This window comes from Passer domesticus, chromosome 3, assembly GCF_036417665.1.
Source record: "Passer domesticus isolate bPasDom1 chromosome 3, bPasDom1.hap1, whole genome shotgun sequence".
Taxonomy (NCBI): domain Eukaryota; kingdom Metazoa; phylum Chordata; class Aves; order Passeriformes; family Passeridae; genus Passer; species Passer domesticus.
This window is the reverse complement of record NC_087476.1, coordinates 90,930,612-90,954,959: the sequence shown is the minus strand read 5'-3', so window position 1 is coordinate 90,954,959 and position 24,348 is coordinate 90,930,612. Positions and strand designations below refer to the sequence as shown.

At 37.9% G+C, this 24,348-nt stretch overlaps 1 protein-coding gene across 2 annotated transcripts in view; it reads left to right on the top strand.

Annotated features, from left to right (window-relative positions):
- Window positions 1-24,348, top strand: part of HHAT (hedgehog acyltransferase) — a 146,666-nt gene that overhangs the window by 16,593 nt on the left and 105,725 nt on the right. For both annotated transcript variants that reach the window (XM_064414328.1, XM_064414329.1), the window contains exons 8-9: window positions 894-1,044; window positions 16,211-16,246. In XM_064414328.1, the coding sequence (XP_064270398.1) occupies window positions 894-1,044; window positions 16,211-16,246 (187 nt within the window). The remainder of the gene's footprint in view (window positions 1-893; window positions 1,045-16,210; window positions 16,247-24,348) is intronic.

Here is a 24,348-nt window from a genome sequence, read left to right as displayed (position 1 = left end):
AGCAGCTGACAAAACAATTCCTTTCCTAGCTTGGGACCAAGGACCAAAGTACCCAAATCTCAGGCCCAGGAGCATAAACACTGTGGACTGAAGAGAGGAACAAGAAGGATGTGACTTCATAACCTAAAGCTATAATTGTCCAATTAACTCCAATATGATAATGGACCAGAACTTATAAAAGTGAGAGACCTTGTCGCCAGTCATCTATTTCATGACCATTTTTGGTGCATCTTGGGTGTAGCCCTGGCTGGGCTCTTGTACTGCCCAAGGTGTATCCATTGAGGCCTTTTAATAAATACCTACTTTATTCTTTAACTCTGTCTAGTCTCTCTTCCAGGTCAGCCTTCACAAGGCATCAGTAGGGGTATTTTTTTGGGTGAGTCAATCTGACGGGGCAAGGAATGTTTGTGGGGATGTCAGGATAACATGCAGCTATAACCATTGTTTATGGCTGTTCTGGAGCAACAAATGTAGAGTGGTTGGTTAGGTTTTTTTTTGCAAAGATAGATTTACTGTCCCTGTGGTAAATGTGCGTTGCTTATATTGGTATATTCTGACTTTTAGCTCAACATAAGTCAGTTGGTTTTTTTCATAGCAGTCAACACCCACAGTTCAGAGATTTTTGAGAGTGAAACTACAGATGCAGATTTGTGCCTTCATGCTGGAATGATGGTACACATTTTGTATATTTGCCTGATGTCATAAATGCATGGGCTTGTGTGCTGTGTCTGTTGTGAAAAGAAATGTTGTGTATCCCATCAAGCAATGGTGCTTGCCTTAGTTCTTGGAATAATTGCTGTTTGGAGGTAATCAGTATTGACAGGTTTTTAAATGTTTCAGGACTTTTTTAAGGTATGTTTTGTTGTTTGCTTTTTTTTTTTTTTTTCTTTTAGGTGGCCTGGCTTTAGCTCAAGTACTTTTTTTTTATGTGAAGTATCTGGTTCTGTATGGGGTTCCTGGCCTCCTCCTTCAAATGGATGGACTCAAACCTCCAGCTCTGCCTTGCTGTGTGAGCCTGATGCACAGTTTCACTAAAATGTGGAGGTTAGTCATTGCTGCTTTTCGGGCAATTTATTTCTGATACGTGACAGTAAGGGCATGCCTGTGTGTTCGTTCTCACATACATGTTTGCTTTCCTGTCCTTATGCTTTTTCTCTCACCCTCATTATTCATCTTTCATGTTTTTTAAATGGACTTCAACTTGATGGCTACTTTTTTCAGGCTGTGGAGGGATAAGGGCAAGTACCCATCTCAGCATTTTCATCCTTTTAATTGCTGGAGTTAGACTCAACCTACCTAGTTAATATAGCAATCATTTTTTCCAGTTATTTATGATTTTTTTTTCAGTCTGGGTCGAAACCCTACATTTCAGCTTGAAATCCTTCTAGAGACTGAAAATAAATGCTTGATTAATCACATGAGGAAAGCTGGAGTTATAATATTTTAGCATGTAGAGTCATATGGTAGAGGAAGTCTCAAACATGTTGAAAGTACTATGAAAATGGTACTCATTTGTAAAGTAGGATGAATTTCTGGATCTGCTTTGCTTTTACAGGAGTTTCAGTACAATATTTCTTCAAAAACCTATGAATTCTATATCTTATATTTGCTTTAAATCAGTGTTCACTGAAGTATTTTCACCAAAAACTGTCTCCTAGGTGGATTCTGCTAAATGTTTACCTTCTGTATAAGAGTGGATTCACTTGACTTCTCCCTTGTTTTCCTCTGCACTAGCCAATATTCCTTCAGGCTGTGGGATTCTCTGCCCCAGACTTCTAAAAACATTCCCCTAATGGTTTAGACTTGTCAGTCTTTTGTGTAGAGGCTTCTTTCCTGTTGTGTTAGTGCAGAGCCTGCCAGAACAGTGCTGACTCCATCTTGTCTCTCACTGCTTTGCAATATGAATAAAGCTTTTAATTTTAGTCATTAAAACAGTGGGCCTGCTGTTATCAGAGTTTTATTGGATGAGATTTTAATTTTGTTTTCAGCTTGAAGCTAGCTGTAACAAGAAGGCTTTATAGTTTATAATAGTTGGCAAGTGTAAATCTGAAGTATTCAAAGAAATGCAGCAGGAAGAGTGCAGAAAACAGATGAATTATTAAAAATTATTTGAGCTACTAACAACTGCTTTGGTTTAAATGCTCTTTCAGAGTTTGCACTGAACTTCTGACCTATGGAGTTAATATAGAAATCTGTCATTTTTACCAGGCACTCTCATGAGAACATCTCATCTCTTGGCCTGCTGGCCCTTGTAGGCAGAGTTGCAAACAGCAGCAGTTTTTCCCCTTTGTCAATTCCTATTCCAGGGAATCTGTGTATTGCACTGGAGGTGCCAAGTGAAAGTAAATTTCAGCACAAACCCTAATGACACTGCTGTGCCAGGTAGTTGTAACAGGCCATGAAAAGGTGCTCTGCACCTGCAAATGTGAGTGGTGTAACACAGTAAAAAAATTGGGCATTCCTTAAAATACTCATAACTTTTGTATGAAAATCGAAACTAACATCTAATTAGAAATTTTTTCTTTAGAGAAAGAAAGTGTCAGGTGCAGATATTTATCTTTTGCCCAATTATTTAATTTATATCAAGAATTCATTGGCAGAAGTAATAAAATTATTTCACAGATTGAATTTGTTTGCATTGCATGTTGAAAAAAGTCAGTTAATATATACCTGACTTGATTTCTTGCTCTCAAAGTTCTTTAGTAGTAGACTTTTCTGTAGCTGTTATGTTATGGGGAACTCTCAATTATCTACAGAGGTTTGTGAATGCCTGAATTATGATGTCCTTATGCCTTTACAGTTAAACTCTTCAAACACTCTACGCAGAGGCTTTGCAGTCTAATGTGGTGGATCTGTATCTTGTATAGGAATGTTGTGTTAGAAGTAGGAATAGCCTTTGTTTCTGAACTGTGTGGCTGAACAGGACAGAAAGTTTGCAAATTATGGGTTTAGCATAAAACAATGAAAAAACGGGAAAGTAAATGGCTCATGTTGTGAAGCCTTATTAACCATGACACTGTTTCCCTAAAGTTCTAAAAGCTTTTTGATAGTTTGTGAATACAGGACTGTAATAGGAATGTTCCTGAAAACTTTATCAGAGTGTGTCAAATTTAAATATTAAGAATGCCATGTCTAGTTTTTAAGCTGGTAGAGTGGGATTTGTACCAAACTGTTTTCACTAAATAGTAGTCTGGTAAAGCTTATTAAATACTTCTTAGGGCCAGGTTGGGGCATGGAGTAGATTGGAATAATCCAGATGACTTGGAGTTACACCACTTTTACCTTCTGTCTGGCATCAGGGACACTGCTCAGGAAAAAGTGCTTATGTATGCTTGGCTTACCTAAGCTTCCCCTTCTTGCTGATATACACTTGAGAATACTGCCAGAAACATGTTGGCTGGACTTTCCAAGGTCTAGTATTACAATTTTTGTCTCAAAGCTTTTAGCAGTGCATTTTGGAGGAGAGAAGGTAGCCTGGAGAGAAAGACAATGTGAATGCCACAATGTAAGGAATGCAAATATGCTACTAAGGAGCCTTACACCACCACTTGGTGTCCTTTGAGCATAACAACAAAGCTTTTGGTCTGATCTATACAGACCTGTGTCACTTCTAGTCAGTACATGCTGACATAATTCACTGTGATGTAGCACGTGGAAGAGCTTTCAGTCTGGAAGGTAAGCAAGATACCACAGAGTGTCTAAAGCTTCTCTAAAGCTGAAAAGCAAAGCAGGTGTTAAAAAACCAAATCAAGTAGTCTGACTCTCTATGGTACTAAACAATAAACCAAATCGTGTCCATTCAAACCTAAAAATAAGACTTTAAATTAAAGTTATCAAGCCTATGATAGGTTCTCCCTAATTCACATTTAATCAGGACAATCTCTAGAGTCAAAAAATTATCAGTCTTGTTTGCTGTCTCTAGACAAATACAGGTGTTGACTGTGTTACTCTGGTTTCATTTCACCAGTATATCATTAGCTTGCTAAATATGCAGCTGCATCGTAATAAATGCCTGATAAATACACTGCTATTCAAAAGCTTTATTATAGCTGTGAAAAGGAGTCTCTGAGCTCCTGCTTTCCAGAGGGGATAGTAGTTCTGTGGCATCCAATCTTAGTTTTTAATGTCTACTTTACCTTAAGCCATGATGAATTAAAACTTAGTTTTTCTTACCAAGGTCAAAAGCAAGGTAATCAATTGTGGGGGAGAACCAATGTTGTTGGAAACTTGTTCTTTTAAAGAATTAGTCAAGGCTGATGCTTGCCATAGAATTCCTCAGGTGTGGGGGGATGAGTTGTGTAGTGCAACTAGAAGTAGTTGTGTTACTGCTGAAACTTACAAATTGAAATATGGAAAAAATCCTAGTGGAGGAGTAATGGTTTGGAAATTACAGAAACAAAAGATAGTACATAACTAAATCCTGTATAAATTTTGACATATTGGTAAATTATCTTAGCAATGTATTCCATAGAGGAACTTGTCAGTTCGCAAATTAGGACAGCAGCTGGCTGCTGTTCATGGAAAAATAATCATGCTTCCATTTTTGGGTTTTTTTATACTGTTAGAGGGTAGACTCTGCAACAAAAATGTTGGACACATTAGTTAGGTATGCTTTGCTATGCTGTGAGAACAGCATGACATAAACCCCACAGTTATTTCTGGTCATAGACTGATTTGAAATGTGCAGAAGCACAACACCTTGATGATGTTCTGAGAGCTGGAGCACCTTGCCTATGCAGATGGTTTGAGAGAATTGGATTCAGCCTGGAGAAGCGAAGGCTCCAGGGAAAGCTCATTGCAGCCTTCCAGTACCTAAAGGGGGCTTATAAACAAGAGGGAGAGTGACCTTTTTACGCAGGCAGATAGTGATAGACAAAGGGGAAATGGTTTTAAAGTGAAAGAGGATGGGTTTAGATTAGATTCTGAGAAGCATTTATTTAGGGAGATGGTGGTGAGGAATTGGAATATGCTGCCCAGAGAAGCTGTGGATGCCCTGTCCCTGGAAGTGTTCAAGGCCAGGTTGGATGGAGTCCTGATCAACCTTGTCTAGTAAGAGTTGTCCTTACCCGTGTCAGGGGCATTGCAACTAGATTACCTTTGAAGGTCCCTTACAACCCAAACAATTCTGTGATTCCATTACTTCTTCTGTCCTTCCACCTTGAAATCTTGTCATTCTCAAATATCCCAAAATAGTTTGGAGACAAGTGTGTTGGGGATGAATTGTGCTGAAACTTGATGCATGTTTAATATAGGTTAGTCTCAGCAAGAGTAGAGGCTTTTCAAGAAGGCAGGCAGAAATAGCATATGAAACATAGATTTCACTGTAAACAGTATTTCATCTAGGAAAAAAAAATGAAGTTGAAGAATGCTGCCAGAGGAAAATAAATACAGTGATAAGATAATTTTCAACTACTGTGCTTTAAATTCTAGATTCTACTCTGTGTTTAACACCCTGATTCTTGACAGACAAGAGTCTGACATTAGGCAACCCCTGATTTTCTTGCGTGCTTAAGGGGTGGACTAGGAGGGCTGTTTTGGCATGTCCAGACACATACACTTCTATATGAACAAGTTAAATTTATGCCAATGATGTTTTAGTGACATCCAAAAATGGCATCTGGGTTATGATTTGCTGGAAATTGTCCGCCATTTAGTTTAGTTTACTGGCCTTGTTACTGCTTAGGATTATTTGCGTGACACGAAAAAATGGTCTTTGTGCAAGGTTTCAGTGAATTGCTTCAAATCGTAGATTATAGTCTGCTGTGGTCTTATACATTCTGGGCTATAATGATGCCATAGAAAATAGATCTACATATAAAAATGTAAGTTTATTTGCATTTGTTTCTTCCTTACCCTGGTGCTTTTTGCCTACTTTTGCTGTTGATCCTGAAACTTTCCTCCTTCTGGAAACAGTTCCTTGTATATCTGTCAAAAAGAACATTGCCAGGGTTTTTCCCACTTTGTTTTGGACTTTTCTGGGGAAAGACAAGTCTGACACTTATGTGTGAGTGTGAGCACAAGAGATCACTGTGACCACATGCAGTAATTCTAGAATGATGAATGGCCTGCAAAAACTTACTGTCTTTTATTTCTGGCTTAAACTCCTGATAGTATTGTTCAATTGCCTAGTAGTTTATAGTGAGGACTGAAGTAGATATTTAAGAAAGGAAAATGGACTTCCTGACCTGTAGAGGTAAAGTAATTACTTGAGTGCATTTTCATCTGTGCTTCGTATGGTCTCAAGCAGTGTGACACATATTTTCTGGTCTTTGGGCTTCTGATTTTTAGTAGTGAAATAAATAATCCTGGGAATTAGTTTGTTAAGTATATCAAGACAAGATGCTGAAAGGCTTTGTAAAATGCCATTAAGAAAATTTAAATAAGATCAGAAGTGGAGTTTCTGTCAGGGCTTGACTTGGAAAACTTGCCTCCTTAAATTCCCAAATAGCCAATGTTTGGCACAAGTTAACACAAATGTAATTGTGTGTACCAATAGCAACTGTAGCTGTGCTGCAGATCTGTGTAGTCAGGATGACATCCCTGCCTCTGGGCTCAGAGTAATGTGCCTTTGTGTGTTTAGGGGCTTGTACTGTAACAAGTGGTGAAAGGTTCACTCTTTTCTATTTGGGTCTTGTAGTACTCTTTTGTTGTGGTGTTTCTGGATAGGCTGATGGATGGTCTGAACTAGGAGATAGCAGATTTTCTCCCTAAATTTCTCCTTCCTATGAGTTTATTTCTTTGGTTACATGTTAGTAATAACAGCAAGTTGCTGTTGTGCAACCTGTCATTTGGAGGTAATTGCAGGGCAGAAAGGAAGGATGATAGGTTAAACTTCTTTATATTGCAGGTATCCTCAGGAGTAGTTAAGTTACCAAGCCTTGAAAAATTTGCATGAGGGAAGGAGAGGCAGGCAGTGAAAAGAAACTCCTCATCTCCATGGCAGATGGAAGGAGGGATTCAGCATGAATCACCCAAAGCCTGGTAGAAATTTGAATGGCACATCCAGATCTGTGGCTCACACCTGCTGCCCACCCCGCTGTGGAAAGAGCTGCAGCAGCTGCTTTCCAAAGCTGTAGGAAGACCTCCTCTGAGGTGCTGTGCCTGGGGAGAGGGTCTGTCTGGGGATTAGAGCCAGGGGTGCTGGACAAGCCTACTTGTACTATGACCAGAGAATCTCATTTTCAGTGCTATGAGCAGCCTACCAGTCAGCTTCAAGAGGATCAGGTATTTTCCAGGTGGTTTGTTTTGCATTTGTCCTATAGTTCTAGATGGCTACGTTTTTGAAAGCACTCTACTCCATGTTTGTGATGGGAAGTACTGAGCAGCTGGAACTGGGAGACAAGAAAAGGAAGGAAATGCTTATGCATATTTCCCTTTCCTCTAGACTTTAGGATTGTGTCTTCTGGTACATTTTTACCCTTTGATATTTTCAAAGAAGGAAGTTGTCCAGTATGTTGTAGACAGTGTATCAGGTAGAGTAAATGTCTTTTAGTTACCTAGCTTCTCACTGGTCATAGACTTAAAAATGTTAATGCTGTAACATTTCTATTAAGAAGTGAAAAGGCTTCTTTTCCCAACTCTGTTTCAGAGGTGATATGTTAAATATGAAAAAAGATTATTTAAAAGGGTATTTGGACTAAATACAGTTATGCACACAGTGTTGCAACAGCCTAGTGCTCATGAGGAAAGGATAATTTTATTGCAAGTTAGAATTATTGTCAAAATGTGTACACTTTAACAGACTTTAACACTGTCAAGTCGTAGGATTAGGTTTCTTATCATGTCTGTACAAGTGCACAGGATCAGATCCCAAATCAGTAGTAAAAATAACATGCATAAGACCATTTGTGTCATGGAAAGCTTGCGTGCCTAGAGGGGTAGGTGGTGTGCTTTAAAACACTTAAAGAATATTAACTTTTCATTCTTGAGAAGATATTACCATGGTCTTTGAGGATGCTGAGTGTGAATCTTGGGAAGGAAAGTGCTCTTCTTCCTTCTATTGATATATAAACTTGAATATAAGGCAGGTCTCCCTGTATGTTCTTGCCCTCTACAACTCCTGTGGTATTCCTAAGCAGAATGATTTGGTGTTAAATACACAGTCACAGTGTGTACAGACAGCTGGAGTTGAGGAAAGCTCTTCTTAGGCTGTCCAGCTATAAGTAACCTGCTTGCCAATATCTGAATACTTCAACTTCTTGCCAAAAACTTGGCTATTTAGTTGCAGAATTAGTGCATGTCTTTAATTGTGGTATAACTTTTTTTTTAAGTTGAAAAATAAGTCTCCCTGATTTACTGTATTTTTTGTTAACTTGGTGATGCTTAAAGCTGAGTATTGATCTGTGATGTTTGCAGCTGTCACCTGAATATAGGAATGCTCTGGGCTGCTTAGCTGTTTTCTGTCTCACTGATCAAGACAGAAAATTTAACTGCTTTTGATGTCAGCTAAATTAGTGCATGCTGCAGTTACCTACTGTACTGCACAGTTAGATTTGCTGGTTATATCAAAGCTTTGAAAGGGTCCTTAAATCTCTTTAACAGAGAAAAAAAATCTGTTATTCTGGAGTGTGAAAAGAAGTTCATTAATAAGGCACCCTAATCCCTCTTGGGTCTAAATTATGAAATTATTGGCAATTTATTTATCTAATGACTGCATTGTCACTGTAATTTGAGATTGCTGGGTTTTTCAACAATCAAGCTAAACCCACCTAGTGCTCTTCACCTGTGAAGTCCATTGCTCACTGTATTTGATATGAGCTCTGTGTAGATACAAACTATTACTGCTGCTCACATTTGGCAAGCAGCACTCAGCCTGCTCACAAGTACTGTAGAAAATGAGTAATGGCTGTTAATAAACTTGTTTGCTCTGTTTGCAGTAAGGATAGAGATCTCACAGTAATTGGATGATCATGCTGCAGTGCAGGAGTCTTACATGACAAAGACTGAGGGAGATCTTTCCCTATGGGAGTTTGCCACTAATGGGCATTAGATTTCATCCACCCTCCATGAGTTACTGTAGGCTTTTGAAGAATTGGGGAAGGTATAAAATTAAAGTAATATTTCTTCTGAAGGGTTCTAAGAGAGATTAAGAGAATACAAATGAGACTTTGCTTTTTAAAAAAGTGTTTGCTAAACTGTATCACCGAGATCCAGGGATTGGATATGTGAAAAACAGAACCAATTTGTTATTTTAAAGCCTCCCAAGGAGGCAGACTTGTGTGAAATTTACATACACACTGGCGATGGCTGATGCCTGTTGAACATTCTGCTTCTCTTTCCATCCAGGAGATTACCAGGGGTGAGAAAGAGTCCTGCCTAGAATCATTACAACTTTCCTCAGGCTTTCAGATATAATCCAAGTTCTGCATTTAAACTGAAATAAAACAACAAAACATATTAGGTAATTAATTCAATTTGAAGGCTGGAGGCCACTAGCATTGTGAAGTGTTGTTCTGTAGTCCTCAAAAGAGCTTTCTCCTTGTGGGTGTCTTATTGTAGGTTAATTTTACTATGCAGGTCTCCAGCCTGAGTTCCCAGCTAATAACTGAAACTGTGCAGATAAAGCTTTGATACTTACTAATAGTTTCTGCTTGGAGATGAAAGTGTATGCACACTGAAGTTGGACTGTATCCTGCATTACACAGAGTGTCCAGAGTCAGTCTGGGTGTATTTTTGCTTTACTTGAAATCAGTGAGGGTTTTGTGCTGATTTTGATGGTATCAGGATTTCACTGTGGATTTCCACCATTCTCCTGAGTACAGGAAGCCCTAGTTTCTCCCTGTGATGCTATGCAGTAAATACTTCCCAAATAAAATGTTTAGGGCTTTTCCTTAAAGTGATCAGACATTACAGAGGGCTGTTTCTGTGAGGTAATGTGAATGTTGGTGCATTTGCCATATTGGTGCTACTGAGCACTTAGAGCACTGAGCAGGAACCTCTGTATGGAGGCATCCTGCACAGGCACAACACAGTGGCAGCTTTGGTTATTCTAATAATGGAGAAACAAAAGGAAAGAATCCTTCCTGCGGAATCATTCCAGGAAGAAACACAACAGAGATTCAAAGTGTTTTATCTAAGCATGAAGCATTAAAATTCCAGTGTCCTTAAGCAAGTGTCAAAGAATGATAAAGGTATCTTCATATATACACAAGTTCTGCTTATTATTGCTGTAACAAGAAATTGTTTGTCGAAGATATGATATGAAAGCATTTGACAGTCTTCATATTTTCTTTCAAATAGCATAGATTTTTTTTTTTACTCTTAGGTGCATTTTTACATTGAAATAAAAGCAAACTGTTACTAGTTTACTGCAGTGCAGATGGTTAAAGTCAAAACTTGCAAACAAAATGGTCTATTGAAGCTTGAGATCTAGGTTTAGCAAGTTCTTAAGTTCTTGATGTTTACAAGAACATTGAATTCTCTTAAACAGGAATCTTATCATTGGATGGAGCTATGATTTGGTTTTTCTTATATTGCATGGTAAAAGTGGAGATGCATAGGAAATTGTAGGATTTGAAGAATGGTAGGAATGCCAAAAAATCTCCATATATGCATTTGTTCCTAATTTCAATACCATATCAGTGGGCAGACTAAAATCTGTATGTGGGTGGAATTCACCAAGTGTCTTGCACAAATTGAAAAGCTGATCTCAGAAATGAGAGCTCCAAAAACATCCTTGTATGTAGCAAAAGAGTCCCCAGAAAAATCTTAAAATGTGACTTTAAAGGCTTGGTGTCCAAAAGTCTATTCTATATTTTTGTTAATAGATAAATCCAAACAGATTGTTGTATTGGACTGGGTTGTATTTTTCATCAGGCATCTGTCTTAATTTTAAAAACTAATACTCCTACACAATATTCACAGTTTAAGTGAATATTTTCAGTTTGCTTACTGTGTTTATCACTCCTGCAAAATCTTCTGTGACAATTTAATTGTTGTTTTTCTATTTGAAGTTGTGCATCATCTTTCCAAATAGTGTATTCGAGTATGAAGGCAGTTATTTTATTTAAAAGAAGAATTGTGCAGCTTGTCACTGAAGAAACGAGCTTTACCTGAAACCTTCCCCTTCACAGCAAACTTGCAGAAAACTGAATGAATACAAGCCATGGGCAGGCAACAGTGTCTCTTAAAAATATAGATGGCTTTCCCAGATGTTTATTTAATAATGAAGATGATGGTGAATCAATTGGTGGCAGTCACTGCTTGAAAAATACTTATTCTGTTTGGTAGGCTGTACCCCCTCTAGGGGATTTGCTTTAGCAGAGTTTTATAGCTCATTGAGACATTAAATAGTAGTACTTATAAAACCTGCATGTAGACTTTAGTATCTGCTTTCCTGGTAGTAATCTAACTCTTCAGACAAGACTCTCAAATTGTTCCAGATTCACATTGCATGCTTCTAATTATTTGAAATTTGAAAGCACTCATCTTTAAGGCATTGCCTGCTGGGAAGGTTGCCACAGGCAGCATTGGAAAAAACATGAGCAGATCTAGGAGAATCCAGAAAAGTAGTCCTGGGGAAAAAGGGCAATTCTTTTTACAGAATCTTTTGGGTATCCCTGCTGTAAGGGGCTGCTCAAAAAATAGGGGCAATGAAGCAACTTGAGTGCTGTGTCAGTGAAGACAGACACAGTCTCCTGTGTCTCCTGTCTCCTTCAGACTCCTCAGTCTCCAGTGCAAAATATTCTGGTGTGGGAGAGACTCTTGGTCAGCAGCTCACTGGCTAAATGCCACATTTATTTGCAAAGAGCTAATGGAAGTGCTAGTCTTGGAAACAATTCTGCAATTCAATAGGACAGGCTACTCTGAGGGTATGGGAATGAGTTTGACTTCCTAGTGTCAAGTTCAGCCACATTTTAAAGAAAGGGCCAAGAACTGTTGTTGAAACATTGCAGCACCTACAATGCTTTTTTAAAGAGGTGTTGAATACCCAGAGTACCAAAGCTGTAATAAATAACCCACTTGTTGGATTTCATCACTGCCATAAATGGCAACCAGGCTGATTTGGAGAGATTTAAGTGTAATTATATTGTTTGCTCCTGTCCTGCTTATAGAAATTACACCATTCCTTTCTGCATTCAGAATTGTTTATGTTCAGTGGCAACATGACTGTTTTCAAGGTGTCTGGGATATTTCTGTCTACAATGCAATGCAGTTTCTGAGTACACAGTGTCACAGTTGCCTGTCTCTGTCTCCATTACTATTTTTTAATTATTTTTTTTTTTTAAACAAATGGCAAACTATCTACATAGGTCTATTCCTCTGAAGGTAGGGCCCAAAGTAAGAACCAGTCTACTATCTAATTTTGAGTGCTGATGTGACTGCTTGCAGTGAACATCTTTCTGAAGTCCATGGTTAGCCAAATACTTCCCAGATTATGCTGCACACTGTGCTGTATTTTGTTTCCAGGAGTAGTGTGCAGCCCAGCAGTCATGAGGCAGAACTGACAGGAGATAAAGCTGTACTGGTTTCTCTTCAGCACATGGCTTAAAAATATGGATGCACAAAATTAGAGTTGGGCAATTGACGTTATTTGAATTGGTTTCATAAAATATGGCTCTAGTAACTGACTTAACTTTGATTCTAGTAATCTTGGCATATGTTCAGTATTTACATTTTTTTATATAATTGTAAATCCTTGGGAACGAGATCTCACAATCAATCCTTATGAGATCAGGGTCCCTTAGTCATCCTACTGGAATTGTGAACTGTAGTCCCTAACACAGCTAATGAGTAACAGTTTTCATTTAGGCAAGTCCTTAAATACAATAGGCTGGCATACTTGATTGAATATAAAAGCTGTGTACTAGAGGCTCACACAATTTTTATTTTGAGGAACCAGCATTTAGACTTCAGCTGAAGTACGGCACAGCTTTGTGGAAAGTGGGATTATAAACAATCCACTGCATGCTATGTGCTTAAAATTTTGCTTTGTTCTAAGACCATTGCTGTTTTGATAAACTAGATTTTATTTATTTCTCCAAAATTTGAATTATATAGCTATTGACATTTGAGCAGTGTAGAGAATTTAACTGGTAAATAATTTTTTACTCATATAGTTGAGGATATCCTTTCTCTTGTTATTTTAGATTCTAATGAAAATGTCTATTTTGAAAAATTATGCTCATTATAGGATTTCTGAAACTTACATAACTGAGGCATTTCTGAAACTTACATAACTGAGGCACTCTAAATTGCAAGAACTACCAGCTAAATCCTGTATTTTGCAGAAAACTTCAGGATTTAACAAGTTGTGTGAAGTTGGTTATAAACTTTGTTTTAATATCAAATTAAATATGGGGATCTTTTATAGGCAGTAGATAATTCTGTCAGTGTGCATAATGGCAGGTCTAATTGTGTGCTGATTGTGGGGGACACTGCCATGCCTAATGGGTGGAGTCCTCTGTTGAAGGGATCACTATGAAATTTTAATGCAAATACATTGTGATTATTTGTTCTTTTTTCATTTAATGAAATTGCTTATTTCACCCCAAGTTGCAGCCTTAACACTGCTGTACAAACCCTCTTTTACCTCTTTTTAACATTTCCATCTGAGAATGGAGGGATTAATTGCATTGCTAGATCTGTTTCCATTGCTGCTTCACTGTATTTTCACTTTACTTGTGGACTTAACTGCAGTATGTATTTAAATATGAACAAGAAAAATAGTAAAGCGTCTGTAGTAATATTTTGTCAAAACCAGTCTCCCATAATTATTTCTTTCAGTGTTTTTGCCATGCACAATGTTTCTATTCATTATCCCAGTTGTCTGTAGACAATATCCATAGTTATGCAACCAGTAATGCAAGCATTTCTCCTGTTTATAATTTGTTCAGCCTTGATATTCTTGCTCTTGGAACTAATCAATGATACTGTCTCAAAGTGTCTTTAAGGTCTAACTGCACACTCAGACAATGCTGTATAATGTCAAAACTCTGTTGGTCGTAGTGTATCTTAAAGAACTGCTCATGCTGCTTAGAATTCTGTTGGTCATAGTGTAGTTATATCTTAAATAACTGCTTACACTGTTCAGAATTCAGGATCTTGGGTAGACTGTTGGAATGTATCAACTGAGGAATAATGGGCCCTGTCTGTGTATTCTGAATTATATCTAGTGAGGCTCTGATAATTTTTCCTTCTTGTAATTTATTCTAATAAATTGGTTCTATGCATGTTTATTTTTAATACTTATTAAACATATTTCCACAAAATATCCAATAGCTAAATCCCCTATGAAATAAACTTACAAAACTTTTCTAATAGCAAGTGTTTTAGACATATGTTTTATATAAATATATATATGCTTTTTAAATTATGTTTTGGAAAGAGTGAAGAATGAGGGGAAAAAGGTAGCATGTCATGGCATCTACAGCTAACTGTCTTGTTTCCCTGTCTGAACCCACTCTGCCTCAGCTTTGTCCACCCCAATCTCCTTCAGCTCTGGTATCTTAAGTTAGCAGGACCATTCATTTTTCCTGCTTTTGGTAAGCCATGTCCTTTGGCTTTTGGTTCATTTTCAAAAATAGTGATATTTTTATATTCCACATCCCTGGCCACAAGAAGCTCTGTGTGTGACTGTAGCAGGTTTGGTGATTGCCATGGAGAGTAGCTGGGAGAACTTGAAAAGATCAGCCTGGCTGAAGATGTGCAAGAGGGCTGTTTAGCATACAGCTCTCTCCTGAAACTGTGCAAGTTTCTTCTCCCCTTCCCAGCACAAACATTGTGAATGTCCTAGGAAGAAAAGGTTTTCAGAGGTAAAAATACAGACTGTGTCCAGCTCCAGTACAGAAAACTGTCTGTACAGAATATTTTAGTGAAGAGAGGGAGCCAAAACAGTATGTACCAGGCAAGAGGAATGCAGAAAGATAACTGGATGCACTTCAAGCAGTTTAATTGCACAGTAATATAACAATAATATAAAAAGAATTATTTCAGGAAGGGGTTATAAAAAATACAGATTTAATGATGACTAGATACATGTTTCTGACAGGATGTTTTTCTGTTGCAAGACAGCTTTTCGGTGAGAAATTCATTGCTCTCCTCTCTACCCTGCTGAACAAGTGGAATTTTGTTCCCTGTTAACTGGTGGAATTTCTGCAGCTCGTTATCTGTCTGCTGTTATCAGGATGCCATTAACTATCTGATGATTTCTCTTGCTCTTTCAGTTAGAAAGCAGCACACAGCAAGCACAATAAAACTGTGTTGTACTCAAAATGATCAATTAGGTTTTTTGGAACAGAATACTCAAAGGCTTAGTGTATGCTAGAATGTTTTCTGTGTATGTGAAATATAAGCCCATTCCAGAGCAAGACCAGTACTGGGAATATGACACTTGCATTTTCCATTTGTGACATAATGCACACAGCTAATCTGGGATTATATGGATAGTCCCATAAGGCTGGCACATACTTCAGATATTAGTTAATGTCTCAAATCAGCAGATACCTTCCTGTAGTGTCAAGGATTTGCTAGTGCATTGTTCTTGAGCTTGGTTCTCCTGAGTTATCTTAGGAATGGAGGAACCGGAAAAGGGAAGAAATGCTGACAGCTACTGTCAATGTATGTTGTTTGGGCTGAAGATTTCAGACATGGTTCTTGTAATTTAATGTGATCTAACTTGTACTTACTGTCAAAAGTCCTCAAAGTTAATTTCCTTACTGATGTGAATGGAACACACTTGCAAGGTCTGCTTCTCGGAAATTCTATACTTGAAGGAGACATAAGGGGTGTTTTTGACGATTCTTTATTGTGGGGAGAACTCATGGCAGTCCCTTGCATTTTACTGCAGTACAGAGTAGAAAAGGGGAAAGAGATTCCACAGCAGTTATACACAGAGGATCTACTTGCATATAATAGAAAATGTGCTGGCGACTAGGATGTTTGCATTATTTCCAGTAAGAGTAGATACATATTTTATGCTTTATGTGTGTTGTAATATTCTGAATGTTAATACTTTATTGAATAAATACTCCAACATGAGATTTATGAGCTTTATAACATGCACCTAAATATTTTCATATGATCATCATCTCAAATTTCACACATCATCACAGAAAGGAAATTGTGTGTTACACTTTTACTCTTTGTTTCATCAATTCTAGTAACTTTATATTTGGTATTATTGTTTTGAAACACAATGTTTGTACAATACTCAACAGAGTAATATTTTTTAATAATTAAAATTTGGCTGATTTTTTTTTTTTTCTTACAGAAGTTTTGATGTCGGGCTGCATCGCTTTCTGGTCAGGTAAGCTAATACTTACTTTGAATTGCACTCCCATATTGCTGGGGTTTAACCTCAGCTGTCAGCCAGGCCCCATGCACGTTCACTCCCTGCAGTGGGATGGTGGGGGGAGAACTGGAAGGATAAAACTGAGAAGAGTTGTGGGATGGCATTAATGGTTTAATAGGGAAATTAAGAGCCGAGTCACACACAGACAAAGCAAAACAAGGAACTCCTTCACTCCATTGTGTATAATGGTGACTTGGGAAGACAAACGTTGGGACATTCCTCCACTGCCTCCTTCTTTCCCAGCTTGGTATGCCAAGTGTGACACTATATGGTGTGGCATATCCCTTGGGGTCACCTGTCCTGACTGTGTCCCCTCCCTCTCGCCCTTGTGCATCCCCCCAGTCTGTGAGGAGCAAAACAGGCCTTGACTGTGTGTAAGTGCTGCTCTGCAGTAACAGAAACATCCCTGTGTTTTCAGCAACACTGTTTTCAGCACAAATGCAAAACACAGCCCTTTACTAGCTGCTGTGAAGGAAACAAAGCAAAAATGTTAAAAACCATTTCTTTTGTTATAACTAGAAATCACTATGTGAATTCAGTGTTACTTTATACTTTCTATGGTAAGTTCTTCTTTTGTCTTCTGTTGATTTTTTAGTTTGAAAGACTTTAACTATTTGTCTTGGCTATCTACCCAGTGTGACTCTCTAATGAACTTCTTCAGAAAAATATGACTCAAGAAATTTCAGTAGCTGTGAAAATCTTAGTTTTTCTTGTGCTGAAGACGAGCTTTAAAAAAAACTCTTTTCCACTGGTAACTTTAGTACCTTTATACCTTTTAAGAAGGGCTTGAAGTTTATAGAAAATTTGGAATGTGGAGGGGGGTCATATATTCTCAAAAGAAAAACCAATTTATTCAATGTGTGCAATGGACTGTTCTGAAGATGAATAAGGAAAGCGGAGTCATTGTTTGAGTGCTTTAGTTGATGATATTTAGAGAGATGAAGCAATTAAAGAAGGGCACTTCAGCAAGAAAAGGGAGGTTAATGCATTTGAATTTTACACTGAGAAACTATTTTTGCTGTTTAGAGTTTTTGTGTGACCAAAGTCACGGATGTTTACCAAGAATGTGTTTGCCTTCATTTTTAATACAATACCTATTGATCTTTACAAAGAAGTGTAGTGGGTACTGTGAAGGATGAATTTTTCTGTGGTCTTTGGGCACTTAGAGAATTAATTCTATCACTTATTTCATCCACTGCAATGTCTATCAGTGAAGAACTCTTACCTTGGAAGAATTAATCCAGTATGTATGAGCCAGAGTATGCTGTTTGGGTCCCACCATAAGGATCAGGTGGTGTCAGCCTTTCCTTGAGTTGGCTTTGCTGCTGGACTCTTTTTTTTTAGGCTACTTTGTCATATTTCCTGGATAAAGACTGTCTTAAGCCTTCACACATGAGGCCTTGTAGCTTTAATGCAGAAGTTTTTGGCACCAGATATGAGATCCTACCAGCCTAGGTCACAAGGAAAATTTGGTTTGTTTTAAGGTTGCACAGGCCAACCCGCTTCTCATAACCTTTGAGCTGTAGACTTTGTGTATTTCTTTCTATGTAACATTACAATGTTTAACAGATAGCTCCCTTAAAAAAGGCATTGTGTCAATATTGCTGAATGAACTTCTGTTTTAGAGTTATTAGACAACTGATTATATAAATTCTGGTATCAGTTCTACAAAATTACTTACATCTATATTTTGACGAGCAGATTTTGTTTGTAAATAATTCTATAAGAAATTGTAATCATCATATTGAAACATGGTTTTAAAGATGCTACTTTATAAAAGAAGTAGAGTATCCAAGAAGGTGGTCTGGGAGTGCATGCAGCTACTTAACCAAGAGTGGAATCATGGTAAGCACTGATGTACTAAGTTTGAGATGCTGGTAATGCTTCTGCTATAAAGTATTTTCATTTACTTCATACAAGGAGTGTAGTAAGATGTTGTTCTCTCATAGAGCATTGCTTTACCTCCCAAGGAGATGCTGTATTTAATTGTATGTTTGTGTGATCCTGGACTGCAAATTGGCATGAGTTGAATGTCATCTTTGACTCATGTATGACTTTTTTCGAAGCCAGCTGTGTCCTGTGCGGTTCCTCTTCTAACCTTAGCCTAGACATTTTCAGCCTGTTACCTACCTCTATTTACTCTGTTAACTACTTCATCTGCTCTCTCTGTAACTGTGTTGCTAAGGAGGAAAGAATTTTCTCTTCTGTTGTACCAGATTGAGTTTTGCTTGTTGTTTCCTAAACAAAACAAAAACAACAAAACAAAAAAAACCCCAAAACAACAACAACAACAAAAAAACAAAACAAAACAAAAAAACAAACAAAAAAAACCCAAAAAACCCACCCAAAAAATCTTACAAACCCAAAAACCAAAAAAAAAGCCTTTTAGTGAGTGTCTTTGGAGTGGGAAACAGACTTGGTGTTAGTATCTTCCGTCTCTTCTGTAGGTCTGCCTTGTGAATTTTTGAAAGTTACTGCCTTTTTTTGCCTAGACAGTCTCTGCTCCTGAGAACTTGCAGTTCATCTCCCGTGTTAATAAAGTATCTGTCATACATGTTATACTGTTCTATTCACAGTTTTCATTGCCGTGTGAAATAAAACAGTAGGAAAGAAAAAACCTCAACCCAAAAAAACCTGAGTTGCAGGAAGCATTGAAAGTCTATGAGGTGGGATTTGAAATGAAAAAGAAATTATATTATTTTCAGTATGATGGCTTGACCCTGCCGTGGAACAGGGAACTCAGTATGACACTTGCAAATTCAAAGTGCAGGGCCAAAAAAACTAAAAATAGTCTCTGCTAAAAGGATGATCTGCCTAATTAAATGCTGATTGAAGGAACTAGGACTGTATGTACTGTTGGCCTGGTATACAGAGTCAGTGGCTTCCCCAAGTGAAGCATGACACAAAATATTACAGAGAATTACAACTACACAGGGTTTTTCTGTGTTCTTAGTAAAGCATTAATGGAAAATAATTTTCCACCATCTATGTCTTGAATTGTGCTTCTGATACTATTCTAAGATAGCTTGGAAAAGAATAAAAATCTTGTATTTTCAAATGCACTATGGATAGGTACATATACTGTAATGGCTGATAATGTGCTGTGACTCGGACTGAACTGGATTCTGGGACCAGATTTTTAATCACTGCTTGCAAGCTGAAATCAAGTGGTATCATGGAACTTATATTTGTGAAAGTAAAGTGCAAGTGAGTATGTGGGGATCTGGGTTTTGAACATTTGTTAGCTATACCATTATATTTGAAGCAGGGATCCTGGAAACTCACCAGGGAAGGATCAGTACTTTTTTGATGAAAACTGGGGTTTGGTAGTAGTAATGGAAAATATACTACTGTACTTGAAAGGTTATTTTCCCAATATTTTCACACAATGATGTGAAAGAGCCTATTTGTTACTACTTTAGAATTACCAAAATTATTAATCATGTATTTAAATCGCATCAGTACTATACAAATGTAGTAATATTTTTCCAATATGACTTCAGGAAAAACAACCCTTTTTCTTCTAACTCAAAGCATTCTCAGAATGGAGCAATAGGTGTATTTGCAGAGTTAAAAATATGTAGAAATAGCCTTTAGCATAGCAGTTTAGAGGAGAAAGCGTAAGAGAGGCTGCCTGTTGCTCTTTGCTCACTGAAGCTATTTTATCTAGGCATTTCATCCAGTGCTGAGAACAGGGCATTGGATGAAATAAAATTGTTAACTTGTGGGAATATTTACAGTCCTGATGCCAAACAGTACTTCCTTTAGGACAGCACTGATGAAGACAGTGGGAAAGAATGACAGTTCCTGCAGGCATGATTCTTTTGAAAAATCTCTATGCTTTCAGCTCTGCTGAGCCTTTGAAAAAGTGTGAATCATACTCATTTCAGTACAGATCTGGCTTTGAAGAGAGCTGCAGGACTACGCACCCCCAGTGTCTCCAAAAGGCATCCATCTGTTAGCAGTGCTCTCAGCTCACCCCATGGTTTGCAATTACTTTAGCTTGTTTAGAGTTGCAGGTTATTTAGGTTAGCTTAATCCTGGGTGCAAAGGTACTCTGAACACACAACTTGGAAATCACCGACTTTTTTAGTTTTCTCAGGTAAAGCATGGCATGGTTTGCCTCTAGGATCAAAATCTACTGTGTTGTGACCTCTGCTAATTTTTATTTAGGGAAAGGACACCTGTGTAAGGGCAGAATGATCCCATGGTGAAAGAGAGGGTTATGGTTCTAACTAAGGTATGATTATGAAAGAAGAAATGGAAAAATCTGTTCATCATCTGGCTCAACTCCTGTATTAGTTTGCTGTGGAATCCCATGGGATCCCACATCTTCGAGCCAAAGAAATTTGTGCTCCTGCTTAAAAGAAACCCAAGCAGACCTGCTTAAAAGAAACCCAAGCCTTTTATCAAGGTATAAAAAAAAAAAAAAAACCAAAACAAACCACAAAAACAACTGACCAAAAGAACCCAACACACCCAAAAGTTTCCACAACCCCCAAACTTCTGAGCTTCCCCTTCCTCTTTAATGCACACAGGTCTTGGAAGGTCAACATACGCTGCAGCAGTTCTCTAACTCCATTGCTAGGTAAGCTCAGTGGTGATTCTTGGCTCCAACAGCTGGACACAGATTCTATGTGAGGTTCAGTGTAGCACATGGCCCTCTCTTGGGAACCAAATGCCGCTGCTAATGCTATTCCATATCTGCTGCTCTTTTGAATGTAGCTGCTCATAAAATACCATTGATGGTATACTGGGCTAGACAGCACAGTATTAATGAGATTCCACTTTTCTCCAGCAGCATTGATAAAGTCATATGGATAGACACCTCTGTCTTTGAAAGTGCTAGCTATCCCAAGGATGCATTCTTTTTTCTTTGTTTTGTCAAGAGATTTGACTTTTTGGTTCACTCCTGGATACCTAGTGAGCCTTAAAGCATACACAGCAGTCATAGAATCATACAGTAGTTTTTGTTCTAAGGGGCCATTAAGGATTGCCTAGCCCATCCTACCCTGCAATGAGCAGGTATGGCTTCAACTAGGTCAGGTTGCTCAGGGCTCTGTCCAACTTGACCTCAAATATTTCCACACATGAGGCATCTACTGCCTCTCTGAGCAACTTGTTCCAGTGTTTCATCACCCTCGTTGTAATAAAAGATTTCTTCCTTCAGTCTGTTTGAATCTACCCTCTTTTAGCTAGAAGCCATTATGCCTTGCCCAGTTGCAGAAGGCTTTATTCAACAATCTGTCCCCATCTTTCTTCTAAGTCCCCTTTAAGTCTTGAAGGGTTGCAGTAAGGTCTCTCTAGAGCCTTCTCTCAGATGAACATCCCAACTCTCACAACAGTGTGTGCCCAAGCTGTCTTCTGAAGCAAACCACAATGTTTTCCCTAGAACGAAAAAAATCTGTGTGTGCTTCTGGAGGTCCTTCATACCAACAGGCCTCTCGTTTCTCATAGGTGGTGTGGATACAAATACACCGACTTTGTCATCCTGTGCCATCACCTCATAGTTCCTTAGTAGTTTTTACCCTTGGAACTTCTTTTTTCAGGCTGACATTTTAATCAGCCTTTTGCCATAAAATATGGCCACAGTGCTGCACTCACCTTCCTTCAGGTGCTCTATAGAACAATTTCTGCATTGTATGGATTTTGCTGGTCTATTCCAAATAAGGTTAATCCTAACCAATATTGCCAGAGCTTTGTACTGGTTTCCCTGAGAGTCCTGGATGACTGGTTGGAGCAGCTCTATTTGACTCTTATGTGTACCTGTGTCAATGGGAGACCTACTGAATAAAAAAAAATACTCTTCTTCAGTATAACCTGTGATCTATGACAATTTTATGTATCCATCTCATTTTTCTCCCTTGGATCAGTGCTTATACAATAGTATTGAGTGAACAGAAATGTGTCTGGATGAAGGAAAACTGTAATCATAAAAGTAACGTAGCCAGTAAAAACTGCTAATGCTGCTTGTGATGCACTGCATCATTCCACTTAAATCTACTGATAGGCTTCCTGGGGAAGGATCCAGCAGTGCTAATTTGTTTGTCTTGTCAGGTAGGACCACTGGGTGTGGAATATGTGTAACTGCTGTACTTGAGTTCTCTTTTTGGTCATTTTCTGCCTCCAATTCCTAGCCTATAAGCAAGGCAAGGAGACTTGCAGGGTATGAGTAAGTATTCACTAGTCTTGAATTCCTGGGATCTTTGTACTCCTCTGGAACAGTGCAGGTAAAGCCAGTGGAGATGGCAGACGCAGCATTTTCAAGGGTGTCCACTTGTGATACAAGGTTCTGGAGCAGAGTAACACAGAAATGGGCTGTTTCCAGGTTGTGTTACAAAAACAACCCTTTGCAAAAGAAAGCCCGCTGAAATAACGCCAAGGAGCTAAGAGGAACAAAAGGCGATTCTTCCCATATTTGGGAATATTGTGATGTAGATGTGGTGTGATGTGTTGGAGACAGCTTTTGTAGGGACTTACTTGAAATTTTTTGAATGTTAGCGTATATTAAACCTAAATATGTAGTCTTGTTGGTAATAAAAACAATTGTAATAATCAGTAGATGAGATTGAATTAGCTTCATGTCTAATTTATACATAATTTTAAGGTTAAAGCAATTATTGATGTGAAGAGTTACTGGTGTTAGCTTAGAGAATTTTTTCTTCCTTTCAATATGAGGCCTTAGGATTTCTGCAAAAATAATTTTAAAGTTTTAAAACAGAAGAGAATAGCAGCTAATCCATCCATAGAGACCTCTGCATGGAGAAAAAAAATATAGCTCTTTTTATAAAATACTGCAGTTACATCCAGCTGTATTGCAGACCCCTGTGCGCTCTGCTTTCAGATGCATTGGAAGTTTTGCAATATTTGCTGTTGTTTATAATTTTTGAATGGGTCAGCACTGAGCTAAATGTGTTCCTGTTGAAGGCAGAGATAAGAGCAAAGTGGTATTAATAAAAAGAAAACAAAAAAACCTTAGTAAAAACCAACAAGCTAGATAGTACTTGGAATCTTCAAAAATCTTTAGACCAGGTCTATAATTAAATTCCTGTGGTTTGCATTGGGAGGCTCTGTGACTGTTCTCCTGTGTGTGTAGTGAGCACAAATGTGAACTGTACAAGTGACCATGACGTGTAAAATTGAGGTGTCTTAGAGTCGGACAGTGTCCAAAATACCTTGTTTGTTTTAAAACAAGCCAACCTTAAAAACTTGATGAAATAGTAACAAAGACTAAGTGCTAAATTGCTTCAAAGGAATTGCAGTCTCTCAAACACCTTCTCAGAATGAAACCTTTTAATTTTTTTAAAACAGCAAACAATCTGTTGTTCTATAATGAATTAGCATTGAGCATGTTGCAAAAATAAGGCTAGGGTTTGTATAAACAAAACGGAATCTTTATGTAAATGTTATGTAAATGTGACATTTAACTTAAACTGTTGGAGTGGGGAAGTTGGGATTAACAATGTACAGATCTCATCATGTTTATGTGTTGCAACTGTGAATTAAAACAGTTTGTTATTTTTGTTGCAGAGTGTTTGAATTACTATCTATGAGTAAGAAATACACTGTGAAACATGAAATATTTAAAGATTCAGCTCATGCTACTTTTAAATAATTTTTCTGAGTATTTTAACAGAGCTGCATCAAAGATTGCATTTCAGTGTGTTGGAAGAAAGTGTGTGTCCAGCAATCTTGAACCACCTCTGATTTTAAGGATTCTGAATTTATTCTTTGTGTAGTCCAGGACGTTATGTCACAGGAACCTTTTGTCCCTAAGTGTCAGAATTTGGCTGGAGTTTACATGTGATTTCAGTCTGAGGGACTTTGCGTCTTATATTTTTATGTATTGTATCAACTTCCACCAAGCACTTCTAGTTGAAGCAAAGCATGTGTAAATTTTCGTATCACCTAGAGTATAAGTTTACAGAAATCTAATTTTATTTGCTTTCTGCTTAATTCTTTTGCCTTTTACCCTTTTAACGTTGTTTTTTTTTTCTTCTTGTGGTCCATATTTGTACTTTAGCATGCTAAGATACATGATTACAGCTTCTATATAG